The 19,859-nt window shown below is 35.4% G+C and overlaps 1 protein-coding gene across 1 annotated transcript in view; it reads right to left on the bottom strand.

Annotated features, from left to right (window-relative positions):
• Positions 1-19,859, bottom strand: part of LOC127878809 (uncharacterized) — a 122,621-nt gene that overhangs the window by 61,939 nt on the left and 40,823 nt on the right. Inside the window, exons 3-12 of the mRNA XM_052425337.1 lie at positions 17,673-18,420; positions 17,014-17,150; positions 15,090-15,222; positions 14,682-14,822; positions 12,925-13,183; positions 12,074-12,209; positions 9,865-10,190; positions 5,922-6,036; positions 3,783-3,912; positions 783-1,067 (exon numbers count right to left, since the gene is read on the bottom strand). Of these exons, the coding sequence (XP_052281297.1) occupies positions 783-1,067; positions 3,783-3,912; positions 5,922-6,036; positions 9,865-10,190; positions 12,074-12,209; positions 12,925-13,183; positions 14,682-14,822; positions 15,090-15,222; positions 17,014-17,150; positions 17,673-18,420 (2,410 nt within the window). The remainder of the gene's footprint in view (positions 1-782; positions 1,068-3,782; positions 3,913-5,921; positions 6,037-9,864; positions 10,191-12,073; positions 12,210-12,924; positions 13,184-14,681; positions 14,823-15,089; positions 15,223-17,013; positions 17,151-17,672; positions 18,421-19,859) is intronic.

Below are 19,859 nucleotides of genomic sequence, written 5' to 3'. Positions count from 1 at the left end.
ATATTTGAAATGAACTCATATTTCAATCTAAAAGTTTATTTACTTTTTTATCTGTGATGTTAGAGAGGGCTCAGTACCTGTAAATGTTGTGAACACATCAACATGGTGTATCTGTATCATATGGTAAAATAAAATACGTAAACATATGCTGCTCAAAACAACTGTTCCCATGCATGATATAAAGCTGAACAATTTCTTAAGGAGAAGAAATCTAATTAATATAATCTCAAACAAAATAATCAAACACAAATTAATGTTTCAATTTTCAAAAATAAGGATAATAAAATCTACTAAAATTGTTCCAGGTTGTATTTTTGTGCGCATTTACACGTATAAATATTCATGGGTGAAAACTGGAAATCTAAGATAAACAAGAAACCGTCGAAGACGGGTGATGCTACCCAAAGTTTTTTTTGTCACAATATTGCACTATATATTCAGATAAAAGGAAACGTCTTGAGGGCACAGTAGTTGGGGGAACAAGAATTTTTTTATAGAAAATTTAAAAGGGCCATAACTCTGTGAAAAATCATCCGACCAGAACCCGCTGATAATATGCACATCTTCTCTTGGTAGTAAAGCTTCCCATAAAGTTTCATTGAATTCTGGTCATTAGTTGCTGAGAAATAGCCCAGAAAAAAATTGTGCACGGACGAACGGACACACGGACGGACACACGAAGCAGCCACTATATGCTCCCCCCAAAATAAATTTTGGGGGAGCATAAAAAATATCAGATAAATTAATATCAATACAATTCAAATTAAACATCAAAGTCTGGTTATAATTGTTTCATCTTCATTCTCCTCAGTAACTCCTTCAGGTTTTATGAAATTATTAATACTTGATTTTTGTTCGAGTTTGCTTTCTTCAGCCACTGTTGACAACCTTTTTCTTAGAAACTCTTTTTGGCACATATGCTCAACGTTCCCAGAATCACTGTGAACACTGGTCGAATGATCAGACATACAGTCTTCCCATGATGCATCATGAAGCTCTTCCAAAGGAAGGTCACTATCCGAGTCTTGATAAGGGAGGTAATCTGGTGGAATTCCATTTGGATTATTCTGGAACAAAATTTAAGGAAAGCTTGACTCGTACTTATTATTAGAATATAAAATAATTAACAATTGCAAGAAGAATATTGAGTCCTAGTTATTGTATACAATGCAAAACATACAAAAAAATGTAAAGCAACATTACAAATAAAAATAAATAGTTGTATTTAGAAATAAGAAAAATGATGAAGATTTATGACATTGTACAGTGATTAAACCCGTTACCACTTAGATATGTATTTTGACACATTTGTAGTCCCTTAGAAAGTAAAATTTAATTAAAGACCTTTCTTAATAGATTCAAGTTTTAAAGTCTTCGTTTCCAATCCTTAGATACTGATGAGCAGCAAACAGCATAAAACCAATCCTGAGATACTGATGAGCAGCAAACAGCATAAAAACTGAACAGACTGCGAGAAACTCGCAGGCTGTTCTGGTTTTACGCTGTTTGCACTTTGCTTCTAAGTGGGAAAGGGTTAAGTTTAATATTCAAATAGTAGAGACAACATCATTGGGCCACTACCCATATTTCACTTTCTAATATTACTCTATTAAACAGCATGCATATACAATATATAGCATAATTACATGGCATGCACATAATCAAAAGGGTAAACCCATGTGTATTGTTCATATGTATATGCATGATCCTTTTCATAATAGGACTTTGCCTGTCCCATTAAAACTATCATAGCAAAATATTTCTGTAGATGTGACAGAAGGTTTTCAATCAGTATTTATTTGGTGAGATAAGATGACTGCTTACATTAACTTGCTTTATAACATTTATAACATTTTCATAATACAAAGAAAAGAACACATCAATGTTGATTAAATATACTCTGTAACCACCATGTTACAGGAAAACTTTGGTCGACACAGAAAGTCACATAAGAAGCATGTCCAAATTTGTAGTTTTGTTAGTAGACATGACTTAAGGTCATTTAAAATATAACTGGATTCTTCTTCATTTTCAAATTATTAGAGGTACATACATTTAAGCAAGCAAAGCCAAGGTTAGGTTAAATGTATATACTTTCATATATTTATGGTTAAAAACAACAGCTCATAAGGTACAGGGTTGCTATACAATACAATTACCATATAAATGTTGTTATGAAATCTCCTCACACTGAATATAGAAATGAAAAACAAATATTTGCCTGACCATGAAGACACATTGTTAAAATTGGGAGTCTACATTTTCCATTTTAATGATTACTGGACTATATGATAAAGCAAAAAATATCATTTATTTTCAAATTGCGCCAACAAAAATGTATCAAGCATCACTTTATCATTATATGGAATAATAGGTACTGGTATCAAGTTTATTAATGCATTACAGTCTAAGTGCATTACTTAAATGTAACATTAATAATTATGGTGCCTTCCATAAAAAAGTAAATTATTGACTGAAACAAATAGTTGAAGAAAGCCTTTACCATATATAGAAGAAAACATAAAAAACAAAAACCCAACTCAGGCTAAAGAATAGAATTTTTAAAATCTCAATCCTAGTCTCATATTTAAAACATACTAATTGTCTAATTAGCAAGATTGTAACATTATTTTTAAACAACTGACTTTTGTTTTCCATTGGTTGAATATTAAAGATTAAGTTATGGCTTATATTGAACCTGTTGTAAATAATTTGCATGTTATTTTGTAATTGAATACACCAAACAAAACACTACAAATTTGAATACAATAATTTAACAAAAAAAACTTAATACAATTAAATAAGAAAATAAATCAAACCTAATATCTTTTCCTACTATTTTAACAAATCTTTATTTTCATTGGAAATCAAACAATACTTCAATTTCAATAAAAAAACAAGATGTGTTTGTTAAACACTATGTCCCCGTATATGACGTTTGACCTTGGAGGATGACCTTGACCCTTCACCATTAAAAATGTGCAGCTCCATGAGATACACATGCATGTCAAATATAAAATTGCTAGCTTCAATATTGCAGAAGTGACATTACATGAGCAATTTTGACCCATATATTTGACCTTGAAGGATGACCTTGACCTTGACCTTTCACCATATATCTTCAATATTGCAAAAGTACTCATCAAATGAGCGATTTTGGCCACATATATTTGACCTCTGACCTTGAAGGATGACCTTGACCTTGACCTTTCACCACTCAAAATGTGCAGCTCCATGAGATACACACGCATGCCAAATATCAAGTTGCTATCTTGAATATTGAAATATTGCAAAAGTGTACGTTAAATGAGCGATTTTGACCCATATATTTGACCTTTGACCTTAAAGGATGACCTTGACCTTTCACCACTCAAAATGTGCAGCTCCATGAGCATGCCAAATATCAAGTTGCTATCTTGAATATTGAAATATTGCAAAAGTGTACATTAAATGAGCGATATTGACCCATATATTTGACCTTTGACCTTGAAGGATGACCTTGACCTTTCACCACTCAAAATGTGCAGCTCCATGAGATACATATGCATGCCAAATATCAAGTTGCTATCTTCAATATTGCAAAAGTTATTGCAAATGTTAAAGTTGGCGCAAACCAACAGACCAACCAACCAACAGACCAACAGACAGGGCAAAAACAATATGTCCCCTACTACTATAGTGGGGGACATAAAAATGAACCTTTTATTAATAGTTAAGATTACACTAAGATTGAGTCTGTTATAATTATTATCATAAGTCTTGGGACATGATTGTTTTCTCACCTGTGCTTTGAGCCTACAAATGATGATATCTACAGCACCAGGAGTCAGGCCCCTAAACAGCTGGTAGGCATCCAGAAGGGTCATATTGGTCAACAAGCGGCCATTCACTGACAGAATTAGGTCCCCTTTCCTGCACACAAAATATACAACAGCATATTTCTTCTTTTTTTTAAATCTAACAAACAGAAAACTTGGTTGTGATTACACCTTAATTTTTTTTCAAAATTTATTTGATCTCTCGGAAAAAAAAACATTTAGAGTACAGAACATTATGTTATAAAAACACAATTTGACCTGTGCATGTTTTTATTAACATTAAGAATGTTGCCATAGGCGGCATGAAGAATGTTACCAAAGACAGCATAAGTAATGTTACCATAGACAGCATAAGAAGGTATCAAATGGCAGCATAAAAATGTTACTGTAGACAGTGTAAGAAATGTTACCATAGACAGCATAAAGAATGTTACTGTAGACAGGACAAAGAATGTTACCATAGTCAGGATAAAGAATGATATTGAAGACAACATAATGTATATTTCAGTAGACAGCATCAAGAATGTAAACACAGACAACATAAAGAATGTTACCGTAGACATAATAAAGAATGTTTGCATAGACAGCATAAAGTTTGTTACTGCAGTGAGCATAAAGAATATGTTACCATAGACAGCAAAAGAATGATACTGTTGAAGGCATAAACGCATAAAGAGTGTTAGATTAGATGGCATAGAGAATAATACAGTGGAACATGTAAAGATTATCATGGTAGATGCAACAGACGTGACGAATACCCCCACATGCCACATTGACACAGAATAATTTGCATGTTGTCTTCACAAAAAACAGCAGACACCATGCTCAATGTTTAAAACGCACTAAGTGAACCCGTGACCTAGTTTTTGACGGAGCATGACCCATATTCAAACTTGACTTAGACATCATCTAGATACAACTTTTGACCAAGTTTGGTGAAGATCGGATGAAAAATACTTGAATTAGAGAGCGGACAACATGTTAAATGTTTAAAATGCACTAAGTGACCCCGTGACCTAGTTTTTGACCTGCCATGACCCATGTTTGAACTTGGCCTAGACATTATCTAGATACAACTTCTGACCAAGTTTGGTGAAGCTCTGATGAAAACTACTTGAATTAGAGAGCCGACACCATGCTCAATATTTAAAACGCACTTAGTGACCCCAGTGACCTAGTTTTTGACCCGGCATGACCCATATTCAAACTTGACCTAGACATCATCTAGATACAACATCTGACCAAGTTTGGTGAAGATCCGATGAAAACAACTTGAATTAGAGAGCGGACACTAGTCCATATAAAAGGGCTCCCAGAGCATTTGATAATTTTTGCTATGGTGGCTCTGGGAGTCCATATGCACCCCTTCTTAAACATGGGTGCAGTTCATCGCACGGAATCCGTGCGCTTCACTAAACAGACGTCGTTTAAGACAAATTGAGGAAAATAATGAATAAATTTCATAAACATGTTAAATTTACCTGAATGGCAACCTAGGGATGTTATCCTTTGCATGCACCCTATAAAAACACGACGATGTTTCAACACACTTTTCTTGCTGACATTTTTATGTTTAAAATTGAAACAGTGTATTCTGTATCGAATACCACATCGTTATCGACTTTAATAGGCTCCATCACATAACCCGACATGCAAAATATTGGTGAACTGCGACCTAACCAATATTGGGTCAATTTTCCAATATGGCGGATACAGTATACAAAAGAAAAACTAAGTCAATAAAAAGCAATTATTTCTTGCTTTAATGGTACCATTTGGATGAGTTTGTGGTTTAGACAGGTAAACATTAATAAGTTCTTGCAGTTTCCATGTTCCTTAACCCTTGCATTGTTGATAATATTTTGCACCCATGGGCAAGAGAGAGCGCATTGCAACTCTCAGCAACCCATTGGGTTATAAAGCTGAGAGTTGAATCATTGCAACTAGAGCGGACACTTAATAAGGACCGACCGACAGACCGACAGCCAGACTGACAAGCTCACTCCTATATACCCCCCTAAACTTTGTTTGTGGGGGTATAACAAAGAGAATAACCATAGACGGCATAAAGAGTGTAACCATATTCGTCATAAAGAATGTTACCGTAGTCGCCCATCTCTGTGGGCTGGAGACCCGTGTGCCACATCTTTCACGAGAATCTCGCTGTTCTCATCATACGTCTTCCTGATCACAGAGAGACCAAGGCCTTCACCTTCATCTGAAAACGGGACAATGTAGTAGAATACTTATTTATTTATTGCTATGCTATCATTGAGAGTAGAACATCCATAAATGATAACTTATTCATTTTGCTCTAGCTCAATTGAAATGATCAGGAATACATACAAGCTTATTGCAAAGTTTTGGGAACTTATTTTAATACTTTTTTTTACAATTCGCAAATAATATCATCGTCCATTTAAAATTCCACAAGTTAAACAAAAGGAATTTAATGTTACAATTCAATCAAATTTTATAATAAAAAAAACAACTGTGCATACTTAAGCACTAGTTTTACACAGTGGCAGTGAGAAACAATGGTGTGTCATGATATTAAATCATATTGCATGAAATTTTATGACGCACAAGAAAAGCTTGTACATGTGTATATCTTTTTAATTTATCTTTGAAAGGCAAGAAAATGAAAAGAACAATTGTTGATTCCAGTGTAAGGCCATATTAGCATTATTTTCATGCAGTGCTTTCCACAGGATTTTTTTCAGTCGCCCCGGAGCTTATAGGGATGGTTCAGGACGGGTGTCCCCTCCCGATGTTGATTTTTTTTTAAATTTAACGTGTCAATTGACATTCTGTGGTGCGTTATAACTCTAAGAAAAACAGCGTCAAAAGACGACATTTGGTGCGCTATGACTCTTTAAGAAAACCCCCAGCTATAAAGTCATTTATAAAGACATTTTTAATAATTGTTTTAAAACTTTCCCGCAAAGATAGTAAAATCCCGACTCGAACGATTCCCCTATACACCCGTATTAACCGGACTCTATTACTGCATACTTACTACTTTTCAAGTTTCTATTCATTACCCGATAATCCCATTTTTAAAAGCACTTTCTGGTAAATATTGACAATAAAAGTGCTCAAAAATTTATTTTACAACAAACGTTGCCATTTTTAGAAAGTATCAACTAAATTTCGGCATAAGTGCCTATTTATAGATTTAGTGAAATATTGCCACTGAACATGCGTAGATCGCTTGACGTGGTGTGTGTTTGTTAATACAACGCTCATTTACACATGACGCAACGTTGTACATGCTGCTTAATTTTCGCGCCCATTTCATTGAGACGACAAAGGTCAATTTGAAATAAATTATCACTGTTTATTTGAAGCAAGAATTTGTTAACGTAGAGTACACATTTACATTAAAAAGTGGGTTTCGGATTACAAATTTAATTATGCTCATTTAAGACTTCAAGAAAACATTAACAGTTGCGAAATGAATTCAACGATAATTTGCTCAAACGCTTTACGTGTAGAATAAATGTTTTGACAGTATTATTCATGAAATGCACAACTTTCACGAGGATTACAGCCGATTCATCAGTCTTTTAAGTAACTGGCCAAGATTTATGTGGCAATTACATGTATGTCACGAGTCGTCTGCATGATTTAACTGCAGGTAGTGCCTGCCTACGAGTGCTGTTGCTTATACAAAGTGTACACTCTCATTGGCCAATATTGATTTTCCAATACAGCGATGCTCCGCCCTTAAGCGGCTTTAGTTGGGTAAAGAATTAGATGTATTTGAAAGACGATCGTAAATCGGCTATCAAAATTATCGGCGAAGTCGATATCGCTTTGATATTAAGATTGGCTACTTACAGTAACAGCCAAAATACACTGATCGGAAAATTTCAGGCGCTCCCCGGACTCTGATTTCTAAATTTATGCGCCCCGGTGAGTGACTGTTAAATGGCCTGTGGAAAGCACTGTTTCATGTTAATATAAAACTATTTAAAATATAAAAATATGTTTAATGTGCACAGTCATAAAATTACAATAAGATCTTATGCAGAAATCAACAAATATCCTCTATGCAATAAGGTGGAAACAGTCTATTATGTTAAGATAAACAAGAGATGTGTTCGTCAGGAACACAATGCCCCTACTGCGTCACTTTCATTTATTAAAATAAAATTTATCTTTGGCATTTACAGATAACTTTTACAAGGAAAATAATATTTTTTAAAGGGATATAATAAACTAGAGCTTTGTCACAGACGTGACGAATACCCCCACATGCCGCATTGACACAGAATATTTTGCATGTTGTCTTCACAAAAAACAGCAGACACCATGCTCAATGTTGAAAACGCACTAAGTGACACTGTGACCTAGTTTTTGACCCAGCATGGCCCATGTTCAAATTTGACCTACACATCATCTAGATACAACTTCTGACCATGTGTGGTGAAGATCGGATGAAAACTACTTGAGTTAGAGAGCGGACACCATGCTTAATGTTTAAAACGCACTAAGTGACCCCATGACCTAGTTTTTGACCTGCCATGACCCATGTTTGAACTTGGCCTAGAATGTGTAAAATGCACTAAGTTACCCCGTGACCTAGTTTTTGGCCTGGAATAGCCCATGTTTGAACTTGGCCTAGAGATCATCTAGATAGAACTTCTGACCAAGTTTGGTGAAGCTGGGATGAAAACTACTTGAATTAGAGAGCGGACACCATGCTCAATGTTTAAAACGCACTAAATGACCCAGTGACCTAGTTTTTGACATGGCATGACCCATATTCGAACTTGACCTAGACATCATCAAGATACAACATCTGACCGAGTCTGGTGAAGATCGGATGAAAACAATTAGAGAGCGGACACTTAATACGGACCGACAGACCGACCAACAGACAAGCTCACTCCTATATACCCCCCCTAAACTTCGTTTGTGGGGGTATAAAAATATTACTTCCCTTGTAAAAATTATCTGTACCTGCCAAATGATCAATAGAAATTATCTCCCTTTAAAGCTTGTTACTTCCCTTGGATTTGTTTTTTTGACCTTTGACCTTGAAGGATGACCTTGAACTTTCACCACTCAAAATGTGCAGCTCCATGAGATACACATGCATTCCAAATATCAAGTTGCTATCTTCAATATTGCAAAAGTTATGGCCAATGTTAAAGTTTTTGGACGGAGAGACAGACAGTTCAAATGCTATATGCCACCCTTCTGGTGGCATAAAAACAATTCTAGAATTGGTTCTTTCCACTTTATTGGCATGGTTTGACCATGCAGATGTTGATATGAATTAAGACAGACAATCTTCTAAGTTATTTCATTTTTGCCAGCCATAGAAAAAACAGGGGTATTTTTTTGTGCACCAGTTGGTCGGTCAGACAGTTGGCTTGCCGATAGGCAAGTCAATAGACCAATTATTTCCAGTTGATATATAGAAACGCTTTTACCTTCAACCCCTAACACATTTATGATGATTACTAAGACGGGTAGGAAGATTCCTATCAATTTTGAGGTCAACAGATCAAAGGTCAAGGTCGCAGAGGCTAGTAACATGAAATTATTTAGTTACAGTTATCCGTTTTAGTAGCATTAATACCCATAATAACAATCCCTTAAGCAGACTTTAAATTATTATAAAACACAATTGGTTTTGGACACTCTATTACTACATATGTTACCTCAATCATTATATGCGTTCCAACATTACAATGTTATACTCTTAGACATGGTGTTTGAAAAAAAACAGTTTCAGCCAGTTGATTTAAACATATATTAATTTCTAATGCTGGCTGATATATAACTGAAGGGAACAACATTAAAGTCATATTTTTGTTTTGTTTTTATTATGGGGAGGGGGCTTAAATGTTTTACAAACACATCTTTATTAATAAAATATTTAACAAATGCAAGAATTGAACTTTGCAGATGCAAGCATGAACATATTCACCTATATAATGGACTAAAGGTCCAAGCAAACTTCGCTCATGCCCATATGAACATGGGCACCTATTAAATGGACTATAAGTCTTAAAAACAAATGTTCTAGTACCTTTTATTAACTGTATCTCATATTGCACACTGGGTCTCCGGTCAGGACTCAACCGTTCAGCCAATGTTCCATTTGAAGATGATGATTTCGGGATATTGATCGGCACAGAAAACGTCGGGCGATGCTCCTGCACCATACCGGACCCTATGGAGTCAAGGTCACTGAACGAGTCCAGGGACAGGTCATGACCTCTGTTTGACCTCTTGTAGAAATCTGTGTCAAGGTCATGAAGATTGGTCATGCTGCAGTGAGGTGAGTGGTTCGGTGTAGATACAGGACTGCCATCACACGAGACAGACGGGGTGAGGTAGGGCGAGCGACCAGGGCTGTAAAAAATATCAAATTTGGGTGAAAGGATCACAGGTGACTAATGTTAGAGAATGAAAATTAACTGCTGAAACTGTTTATGCACATTTTAAGGTAAAAAAATGTTTTCATGTTTCATATTACTGATTTACATTTCCTTAGCAAAATAAGCACTATTTTGAGAAAAACTAGAGCTTTGTCACAGAAGTGACATATACCCCCACATGCCGCATTGACACAGACTATTTTGCATGCTGTCTTCACAAAACAAGAGAATCTAATTTATGGTGATTGTTAAGAATTATTATGCCATTATCATTTATGGCCATTTTTGACCTTTGAACTCAAAGTGTGACCTTGACCTTGGAGATATCAACATAATTCTTTTGTGCGACACACCGTCCAATGATGGTGAACATATTATTTCAAAATATCACAATGAATGACATAATTATAGCCCGGACAAGCTCATTTATGGCCATTTGTTACCTTTGAACTCAGTGTGACCTTGACCTTGGAGATATCGACGTAATTCTTTCACAGTACACACCGTCCAATGATGATGAACAAATGTGCCAAATGATTTGAAAATCTCACAATGAACAACATAGTTATGGCCCAGACAAGCTCATTTATGGACTTTTTTACCTTTGAACTCAAAGTGTGACCTTGACCTTGGAAATATCAACGTTATTCTTTCGCGCAACACACAGTCCAATGATGGTGAACAAATGTGCCTAATGATTTTAAAATCTCACAATGAACGACATAGTTATGGCCCAGACAAGCTCATTTATGGCCATTTTTGAACTTTGAACTCAAAGTGTGACCTTGACCTTGGAGATATCGACATAATTCTTTTGAGCGACACACCGTCCAATGATGGTGAACAAATGTGCCAAATGATTTTAAAATCTCACAACGAACGACATAGTTATTGCCTGGACAAGCTCATGTATGGCCATTTTTTACCTTTGAACTCAAAGTGTGACCTTGACCTTGGAAATATCGATGTAATTCTTTCCCGCAACACACCATCCTGTTATGGTGAACAAATGTGCCAAATTATTTTAAAATCTCACAATTAATGACAAAGTTATGGCCCGGACAAGCTCATTTATGGCCATTTTTGACCTTTGAACTCAAAGTGTGACCTTGACCTTTGAGATATTGACGTAATTCTTTCGCGCGACACACAGTCCAATGATGGTGAACAAATATGCCAAATGATTTTAAAATCTCACAATTAACATCATAATTATTGCCCGGATAAAATTTCGGGACAGACCGACAGAATGACCGACCGACAGACCGACAAAGTGACTCCTATATAGCCCCCATTACCAATAGTAATGGGGGTATAATTAAAATGGGAAAAACTGTGTAAATGAGGCAAAGTAACCAACAACGTTACAATGTGCCAGGTCATAAGAAACTGCGTTTTATGCCAAGACAGCTTTTCGTAAGCTTTTTGTTTTGAATTCCATACAAAAATATACACTGTCAAATGAAAACATTAGGATTGTAATACTTTGTTATAGGGAAGAGCAGGTAAATGAAAAAAAACACAGACCTTATTGTGTTATTTATGCGTTTTTTAGGATAAGCGGACAATAGGGCCATAATCAAGTAGCACGATTGGTTAAATATGAGAAAATCAAGTGGAAACATTAATTTAGTTAACTCTTTCAGTGCTGGAACCGAATTTTGAAGGCCTTTGCAAACAGTTTGGATCCTGATGAGACGCCACAGAACGTGGCATCTCATCAGGATCCAAACTGTTTGCTATTCTGATAGTATTCTTTGAAAAAAATTGAAGAAAATGCTAATTTTAGAAATTCAGCAGACGACATTTTAGCAGACAACAAATTTCCCAGCATGCAAAGGGTTAAATGTGAGAGACCTGCAGTGTGGAGACCTTAGTCTTTTCCGGAATGTGAGTTGTACTGGTCCTTTCTTGAGATGCCTGAACCTGCGCAGCACCTCTTTGTGGGTGAGACCAGCCAGGGGCTCATTGTTCAACTCCAGGATTTCATCACCTGCCAAACAGTTCAAACATGAGCCCTGCTCTGGGAAAACAGGGCTTAATGCATGCAAATAGAATAAAGTGTTGTCCGAATCTAGACACTTTCCTCTTTTATTGCTTTTCTTTTTTAAAAAAGTCTCATCCTAATGAAAACCCTGTTTAGCCAGAGAGTGTTGACCCTCATTAGCCTGTGCTGACTGCACAGGCCAATCTTAAAGGACAATTTATGTACATGCATTAAGCCTCGTTTTACCAGAGCAAGGTTCAAACATTTAATATTATGATCTATTAAAATGTGTTTTTTATAACAGCAAAGTATCTCCATAATAAATTAAAACAAATATCAAGTGAGCATTGGATTTTAATATCTAATTCACACAAGTTAATGATGTAGTTGTGTATTCCTCATATCCACAGCAAATAAGACATACAGAATTGACTTCGAGAAATTGTTATTTTATCTTGATTAGACTCATTTAATTAATAGAAACATACAAGTTAAGATTGTAAATATGAACATGAACTCGTTTGTTTTTGTATTACATCCAGTCATATAATGGAAGATTTTCATATATTAACTTTTTTTAATTCAACAAAATTTATGTATTTTTCAACAACAATAAAACAAAGTGTGGTATAAACAGTAAGCTAGGTTAAAATTCAAAGACTGTCCTTGAAACAAAACATTTAAAGATATTAACAAGGAACTATTTTTTCATTATTCTAACCTTCCTTCATTCTTCCATCAGATGCTATAAGCCCGTTTGGAAATATTCTTCGAACGAGTATACCAAGATGCCCTATTGTTGTGTCGCTTCCTCCGACAATCGTGAAACCCAGTCCTTTCCCACCTTTACCCTTGTTCACGCAAATCATCATGGGAACTGACGCGCTAGGGGACGGACTTCGGGCAAATCTTTTCCGGTACTTGCCATTAGTGGGTGCTGGACATATGGGTGGTTTCTCCTCAGAAGGCGTCTTGAATTTCTGAAAGTACAGTAACAAATTTCACATCCATTAAAACAGATCAGAAAAGATTATTGCAAGAATGTATATACTTATATTGTCAAGTCTAGGTTTATGGTTTGCTGGTCAAAATCATTTGCATAAAAGCATTCTCATATTGTAATATGTTCAACATAAATTCTTTGATTGCATTTCTTTTTAAATTCAAATAAATTTAATTATGTAACAAAACAATTGTACCAGGACTTCCCTATGTCTACTCTGAATTCATAGAGTTTTATAAGGATATTTCACGATACCATCAGGAAAATATAAATTTTGGTACTTGTCAAGTCTTTAAAAATATCACTGCTTTTGGAACCAAATTTAATTGTGAAAGATAGGAAACATTGTCATGAATCAATTATGAATGTTACATCTGAGAGCTGTATCTGCTATTGACCCTTTCAGTGCTGGAACCGAATTTTGAAGGCCTTTGCAAGCAGTCTGGATCCAGATGAGAGAACGTGGCGTCTCATCAAGATCCAAACTGTTTGCTATTCTGATAGTATTATTGAAAAAAAATCAAAGAAAATGCTAATTTTAGAAATTCAGCAGGTGACATTTAAGCAGACGACAAATTTCCCAGCATGCAAAGGGTTAATGCAGTGAAGGTAGGTTCATAAGTTATATTTAAAGCGTATAAAGGCCAATCTTTTGCCTTGATGCATCAGATTGGATCCAACTTATGGGAATAATAAAATAATTAGTAACTCGTACATTTGATATCCCATTGGTAGAAGGTACTGAATTTTTCAAAAGCAATCAGAAAGGCCACAAATTATTCCCCATATATCACCTGCAAATCAGATGTCCTGAATGAATAGCTAGCTCTTCTGGAATAAATTGGTATTGAAAAAGTGATAGTCTTTGGGAATTGCAGAAACTAATTGCACCTTAGTATTAGTTAATAATGTTCATCATTTCTTATATACAGCAATTCTTTGATATTTTCATTTAGCAATAATATCAAACATTCTGTTCTGTATTATTTGTATGAAGTTTTGACTTTTTATTGTTAAGGTTTGATTAGTGTAGATTTATAATCTTTCATATTCATGTTGTTAACTTCATCTTAAGTTTGGTTATGTTTGGTTATGGTCCCAGGATAGAGGGGAAATTACATATTTTCAATTTAAGATTTCCCCCAAGTTTGGTGATGATCAGATAAAAGCTGGAAGTCATAAAGAGTGGATACCATGTAAAAATCTAGATTGTTAACAGACCATAACTTTAAAATTCCTTTGGCAATAGGACAAATCACTTGCCACATAACATTTTATGAATATTAAAGGAAAAATACAGATATTAGAAAGCCAAAAATATACAATGGTCTAACAGATGACAGAAAGACCAACCTTATCATACAAATATACAGGTAACAAGTAACATGTCGGCCCGGGTAAATTATTAAGCAATCATACAACTACCGGTAAAGGACTGATTCTAGGATGCCCATAAAAAGTGCAAAATTGCATACATCAAAAAGTTCATCCCAGTCTAAGATGGTTCCCTGTGGAGTCTGTGCCAACACTTCTGGGATTGACTGGGAACCGATGTCCAGCACTGTAGGAGAGGCCAAGGTGGATGAAGCAACTGACGCCAATGAAGATTTGCGTAACTGAAATTGTGAGATTTTTGTCACCAGCTGTATTTTTATCTTCTTTCTTAAACAAACATATTAATTATATTAAGATTTTTTCACCAGCTCTATTCTATTCTTTCTTTAACAATACAATTGTGTTGATTACATAATTCTTAACTTATTTTGAGATTTTTTTTTCACAAGCTCTATATTCTTTTCTTTCTTTAATAATAAAATTGTGTTAAATATACAATTCTTAAATTATATTGTATATTAAAAAGGGATCAAATAAGAAGATAAAACCTTTGTTGCTATGACAAGCTGAACAAGTTTGGGTGCGTTACGCAGCATTTCCACTGCCTCATGATGAGTGGCTCCTATTAAACTCCTCCCATTTATCATCAGCAATTCATCACCTCGTTTCAGTCTTCCGTCTCTGTATAGGTAAACTCATAGGGCTTACATAAGCACATTGTCTAATAACTGATAATTTTAAGACATACTGTTATGCTACAATGTTTCTTAAATGAGACACCAAACCAGAGAAACTTTTTTTGACCTAATGCTGAATTATATAAAGAAGACTATTTTGTATAAACAGAAATTACTTAATGATATACCATGTACTGACATTAAATTGGCACCTTTGTTTTATGATCTAACTTATACCAGTTTTATGAATAAAAATCAGTTTTATTTCAATGTATGCTTTAATATATAATATGAAGCAATGCATGGATAAACCAGTCAATGAACACAAATAGACCTGCCTTTCCATTTGATGTTCAAGGATTTGAAGTTAAATTATAAGATAATAAGGTACCCATCTGCCATCTTTTAATTACCATCGAAATTTAAACTTTTAATTACTAAAAAAAATCTATTAATGACTAGCATAGACTGGACAAAATAGACCAGTAAACAGAAAAGTTCATGATTGCCCTTGTCTTCCAAACAACTAAGTTTAATCTTACTTTAGCTTTGTTGAATTGGACGGCTAAGGCTGATTCATACATTTTCAATTTTGTTTCCATGGTAGAACCAGAACTTTGTATATTTAGAGTCAATCTTGAAAAGCCACAGGAGTCGGGATTAAACCCCATACCTCCAGATAATTATGTGTTCACAACATCCAGCCCATCACTGGCAACAAAATCTCACCATTTGTAACTTCTTTGCAATCCTTTTTAACATTTAGCCCATGACTGATTTACTCAGTCCATGACTGATTTACTCAGTCCATGACTGACTTACCCAGTCCATGATTGATTTACGCAGTCAATGACTGATTTACTCAGTCCATGACTGATTTACTCAGTCCATGACTGATTTACTCAGTCCATGATTGACAAGTTATCTACTTGACCAAAAGGGACAGTAACCAGGAATGTTAATGATTGCTCCATTTTATTCACAAACACATTGCATGATTACCACTGTGCAAGCAGTTATTCAACCATAATTAGGCGGCTCAGTAAATTATTGACAAGTATCTTTGCATCGTTAGCTCTATGCAAGCACATTGACAACAGAACTGGTAAATTCAATTCATTGAGAAGTATCTATTTGGACAGTAACCCCGAACGTAAATAATTGCTCATGTTTGGTACAAACTCTTGTCATAACAACCTTTAAATGGTCAACTCTATCTTTACCACTTAGATATGTATTTTTACACATTTGTAGTCCCTTAAAAAGTTAAATTAAATTAAAGACCTTTCTTAGTAGATTCAAGTTTTTAAGGCTTCATTATCCAACCCTTAGATACTGATGAGCAGCAAACAGCATAAAACCTGAGCAGACTGCGAGTAACTGGCAGGCTGTTCTGGTTTTATGCAGTTTGCACATAGCAATTTTTACTTTGCTTTTAAGTGGGAAAGGGTCAATTAACAAGTATATTCAGAACAGAACCGTACAATAACAATGAGCAATACTTATTGAGTCTCACTCTAGGAAACCAGCAATATATACAAGTGCATAAAGTGTCAGCCCAGTTAAGAATATGGCTTATCATTCTGGGACAACACTTTCAGCTTATATTTTCACAAAACTATTTTAACAATTTTCTGTGAAGAAAGTCTCTTTTTATTAAAAAACCAGTTCATGCAGAAAGTGACGTCCCTTAAAAGCCTGTACAAACTGCACAGGGTAATCTGGGATGACACTTTACGCACATGCATCAAGCCCAGTTCCCACAGAACATGGCTCAATGTCCTGGTATGAATACCTTTGTGCAGGCCCGTTCTCAGAAATGCCAGCGACAAAAATGCCAATGTCTCCTCGCTTTGAGCCCTTCCCACCCGCCACATGTAGGCCCAGGCTGTTGTTCTCCTTCATTATGTGCAACTTGGTGATGATTCTCTTCTAGAAATAAAACATGTTAATGAATAATTTCACCTGGGTATTTGTTATTTCTACTATTCATTTTCAGTGCAAACATTTGGACGAATTTGTATTTGAAATCTTATTGCATCCACTGAAAAAATAAGTACTTAAGGGCTGTTCTTTTTTCTTTTTCAACTGTTGAATTTTACGAGGGAAACATTTTGGCAAAGTAGATAGTGTTACAAAAATTATATGAACAATATAATTGAAACAATATGGTTTGGTTTATGTTTCAGGCAATTTTTTGCTAACGATTTTTTGGAAAAAGTTAATAACAATTACATGTATTAATAATCTTAACAGCCAAATTTTGTAAAATGGGACCATAATATGACAATGCAAACTTAAACTTCAAGTCAGTTAAAACAATACAGGTATGGTGCATCCAAAAGTTTTATGCGTTTGATTTCAGCTTGTTTTCTAATTGCAAATCACAATTTTCTCTTATTTGATAAAATGGTCACCTCCTCTTTACCATATTTATTTAGCATGACCTTTTACCTTTCCAAATGTTGGTGTTGATTGGCAGCTCGTATATTCAAATTCAGAGCCATCAAAACTACAAAGGCTTGTAGGGGTGGCATTGTTCCTTTGTCTGAAAAGGTCAGAACTTTTGGATGACTTTCGTTGACGATACAATCTTTCACAAAGCTGGACCTCCGTGTCAGACTGGTAACGATCCAGCTCTGCATCCAAATCATTTGCACCTGAATTGTGTACACTGCTGCCATAGTTGTATTGTTTTGCTAACTGCGTGGTGTTGGCATAATCCATAGTGCGGTGATTGGTGGTTGTTTTCTGGATGTCCTCCACTGCCGATGCACTATGGGTTCGAAATTTACTCATTCCAAAAATGCCGAGCTTATTAGCAGATTTCTTGTGATTCACGTGTTCAGTATTTTTGTTGACATTATTGCAGTACCTGCCGTTACTATGGAGATAATTGACGTCTGATGCCGTTTCAATAAAAACGTCATCGTTTGACACTGTCAAACTGTTCACTGAATTGTGGCGCAGAGAATTTGTGAGACTTATTGAGTCTGATTCAAGACACGAAGCAGATTGTGCAAAGTGGGTTTGACGAGCTAGTTCCACACGAACAGATGACTCCATCAGGTTTGAACTCGAGTGTGATCCATATTGTTGAATGCTGTTGCTAAGAGATGGTGGATGTGGTACAGCCCGCTTTCGTTTCCGTCTCATTTTTAGTACAATGTAGCCCTCTTTTACTTTGTTTTCAATAATTTTTCTGAAAATAAAACGGATGCAATTAATGTCATTTAAAACTAATACCCTAACCTACTTACTGGTGGTTTTCTTTGGGCATTAATCAAAGTGGAGCATACTTGGCACAAAGTCGCTCTGGAAAAGTGTGTCCTTTGTATATTATGACCTGTGATCAGAAAAACAAGGCTTAATGCATGTGTGTATAGCATCCTTCCAGATTAACATGTGCAGTTTACACAGCGTAATCAGGGATGACACTTTCCACGTTTATGTACTTTTTACACTTTTACTTTTTAAAGCAATTAATTAAAAAGAATCAATCTAGCCAAACAGTGTCATCACTGATTAGCCTGTGCAGCCTGTGCAGATTACACAGGCTTATCTGGGATGACTCTTTACACACATGCATTAAGCAAGCTATTCACAAAGTTCGCCTCATATATGTTACACACCAAGGTCGATTTCAATGGAATATAATTATGCATATTATAACTGACATCTTTAAGAGCTTAGCCATGAAGTTCTTTTTTTTTGCCATTGTAAACCAATAACCCAACATATCACAAACCACCCACTGCTTATTGTGTATACATAAGTTGGGGAACTGACAAAACTATCAATTATGGTAGCCAGCCTGAAGTATGTTAACTGGAGTTAATTACTGGAGTTGAACCACTGATCTATGAAATGAATACCAGCATATCAATGTGAGGTGGGATAACTGAGCCCATATGTCTATCTTTATGATTCCCTTACCAACAGGTGCCCTATTAACTTGATTATTTTCAGCTCCTCCACGAGTGTAGCAATTTAAAAGAACCTTAAAATAGTTTTTGTGCCATTGTTTACATCAGAATTCCCGACATTAGATTCTCAACAGACATTAGTTTTTTTGCTGATTTTGACACATTAGGAGAATGGTTCCTACATTATGACAAACCCAGACAATTGTTACAACATTATTTTGAGAGCCTGAACATTTGTTTCTTCATTTAAATGACAGCCAAGACATTGGTTACCACATTACATTGACACCTCTTAAATTGGTTACTACATGATTACTTCCCTTGTTACTTCTTCCTTACATGTATAGGTAGTTTCAAAGTAGTTCACACATGTATAGGTAGTTTCAAAGTAGTTCACACATGTATAGGTAGTTTCAAAGTAGTTCACAACCAAAGTCATGGGGACTTCCGGGGTGCACAGTCTTTTAATTAATTTTTTATGTTAATTGAAATTACATTCATCTGCTCATAATGAATTGGCTTTCTTATAACAAAATTGATGACTTGAATTGTTGGCTAAATATGCTGATGAGGTGATAACCTTTGATCAGTGTATTCTTTGTAGATAAGTGTGGCATCTTATTGTTAGAACCAATGCCTGGGGCGTCAATATAATGTAGAAATCAATGTCAAGGCTGTAAAAAAACGTAGGAAAGGGTGTCCGCCTGTTTCAAAA

The sequence above is a fragment of the Dreissena polymorpha genome, chromosome 4 (genome assembly GCF_020536995.1).
Source record: "Dreissena polymorpha isolate Duluth1 chromosome 4, UMN_Dpol_1.0, whole genome shotgun sequence".
In the NCBI taxonomy this organism is placed as follows: Eukaryota; Metazoa; Mollusca; class Bivalvia; order Myida; family Dreissenidae; genus Dreissena; species Dreissena polymorpha.
The sequence above is the reverse complement of the archived record's forward strand: the minus strand, read 5'-3'. Positions and strand labels throughout refer to the sequence as shown.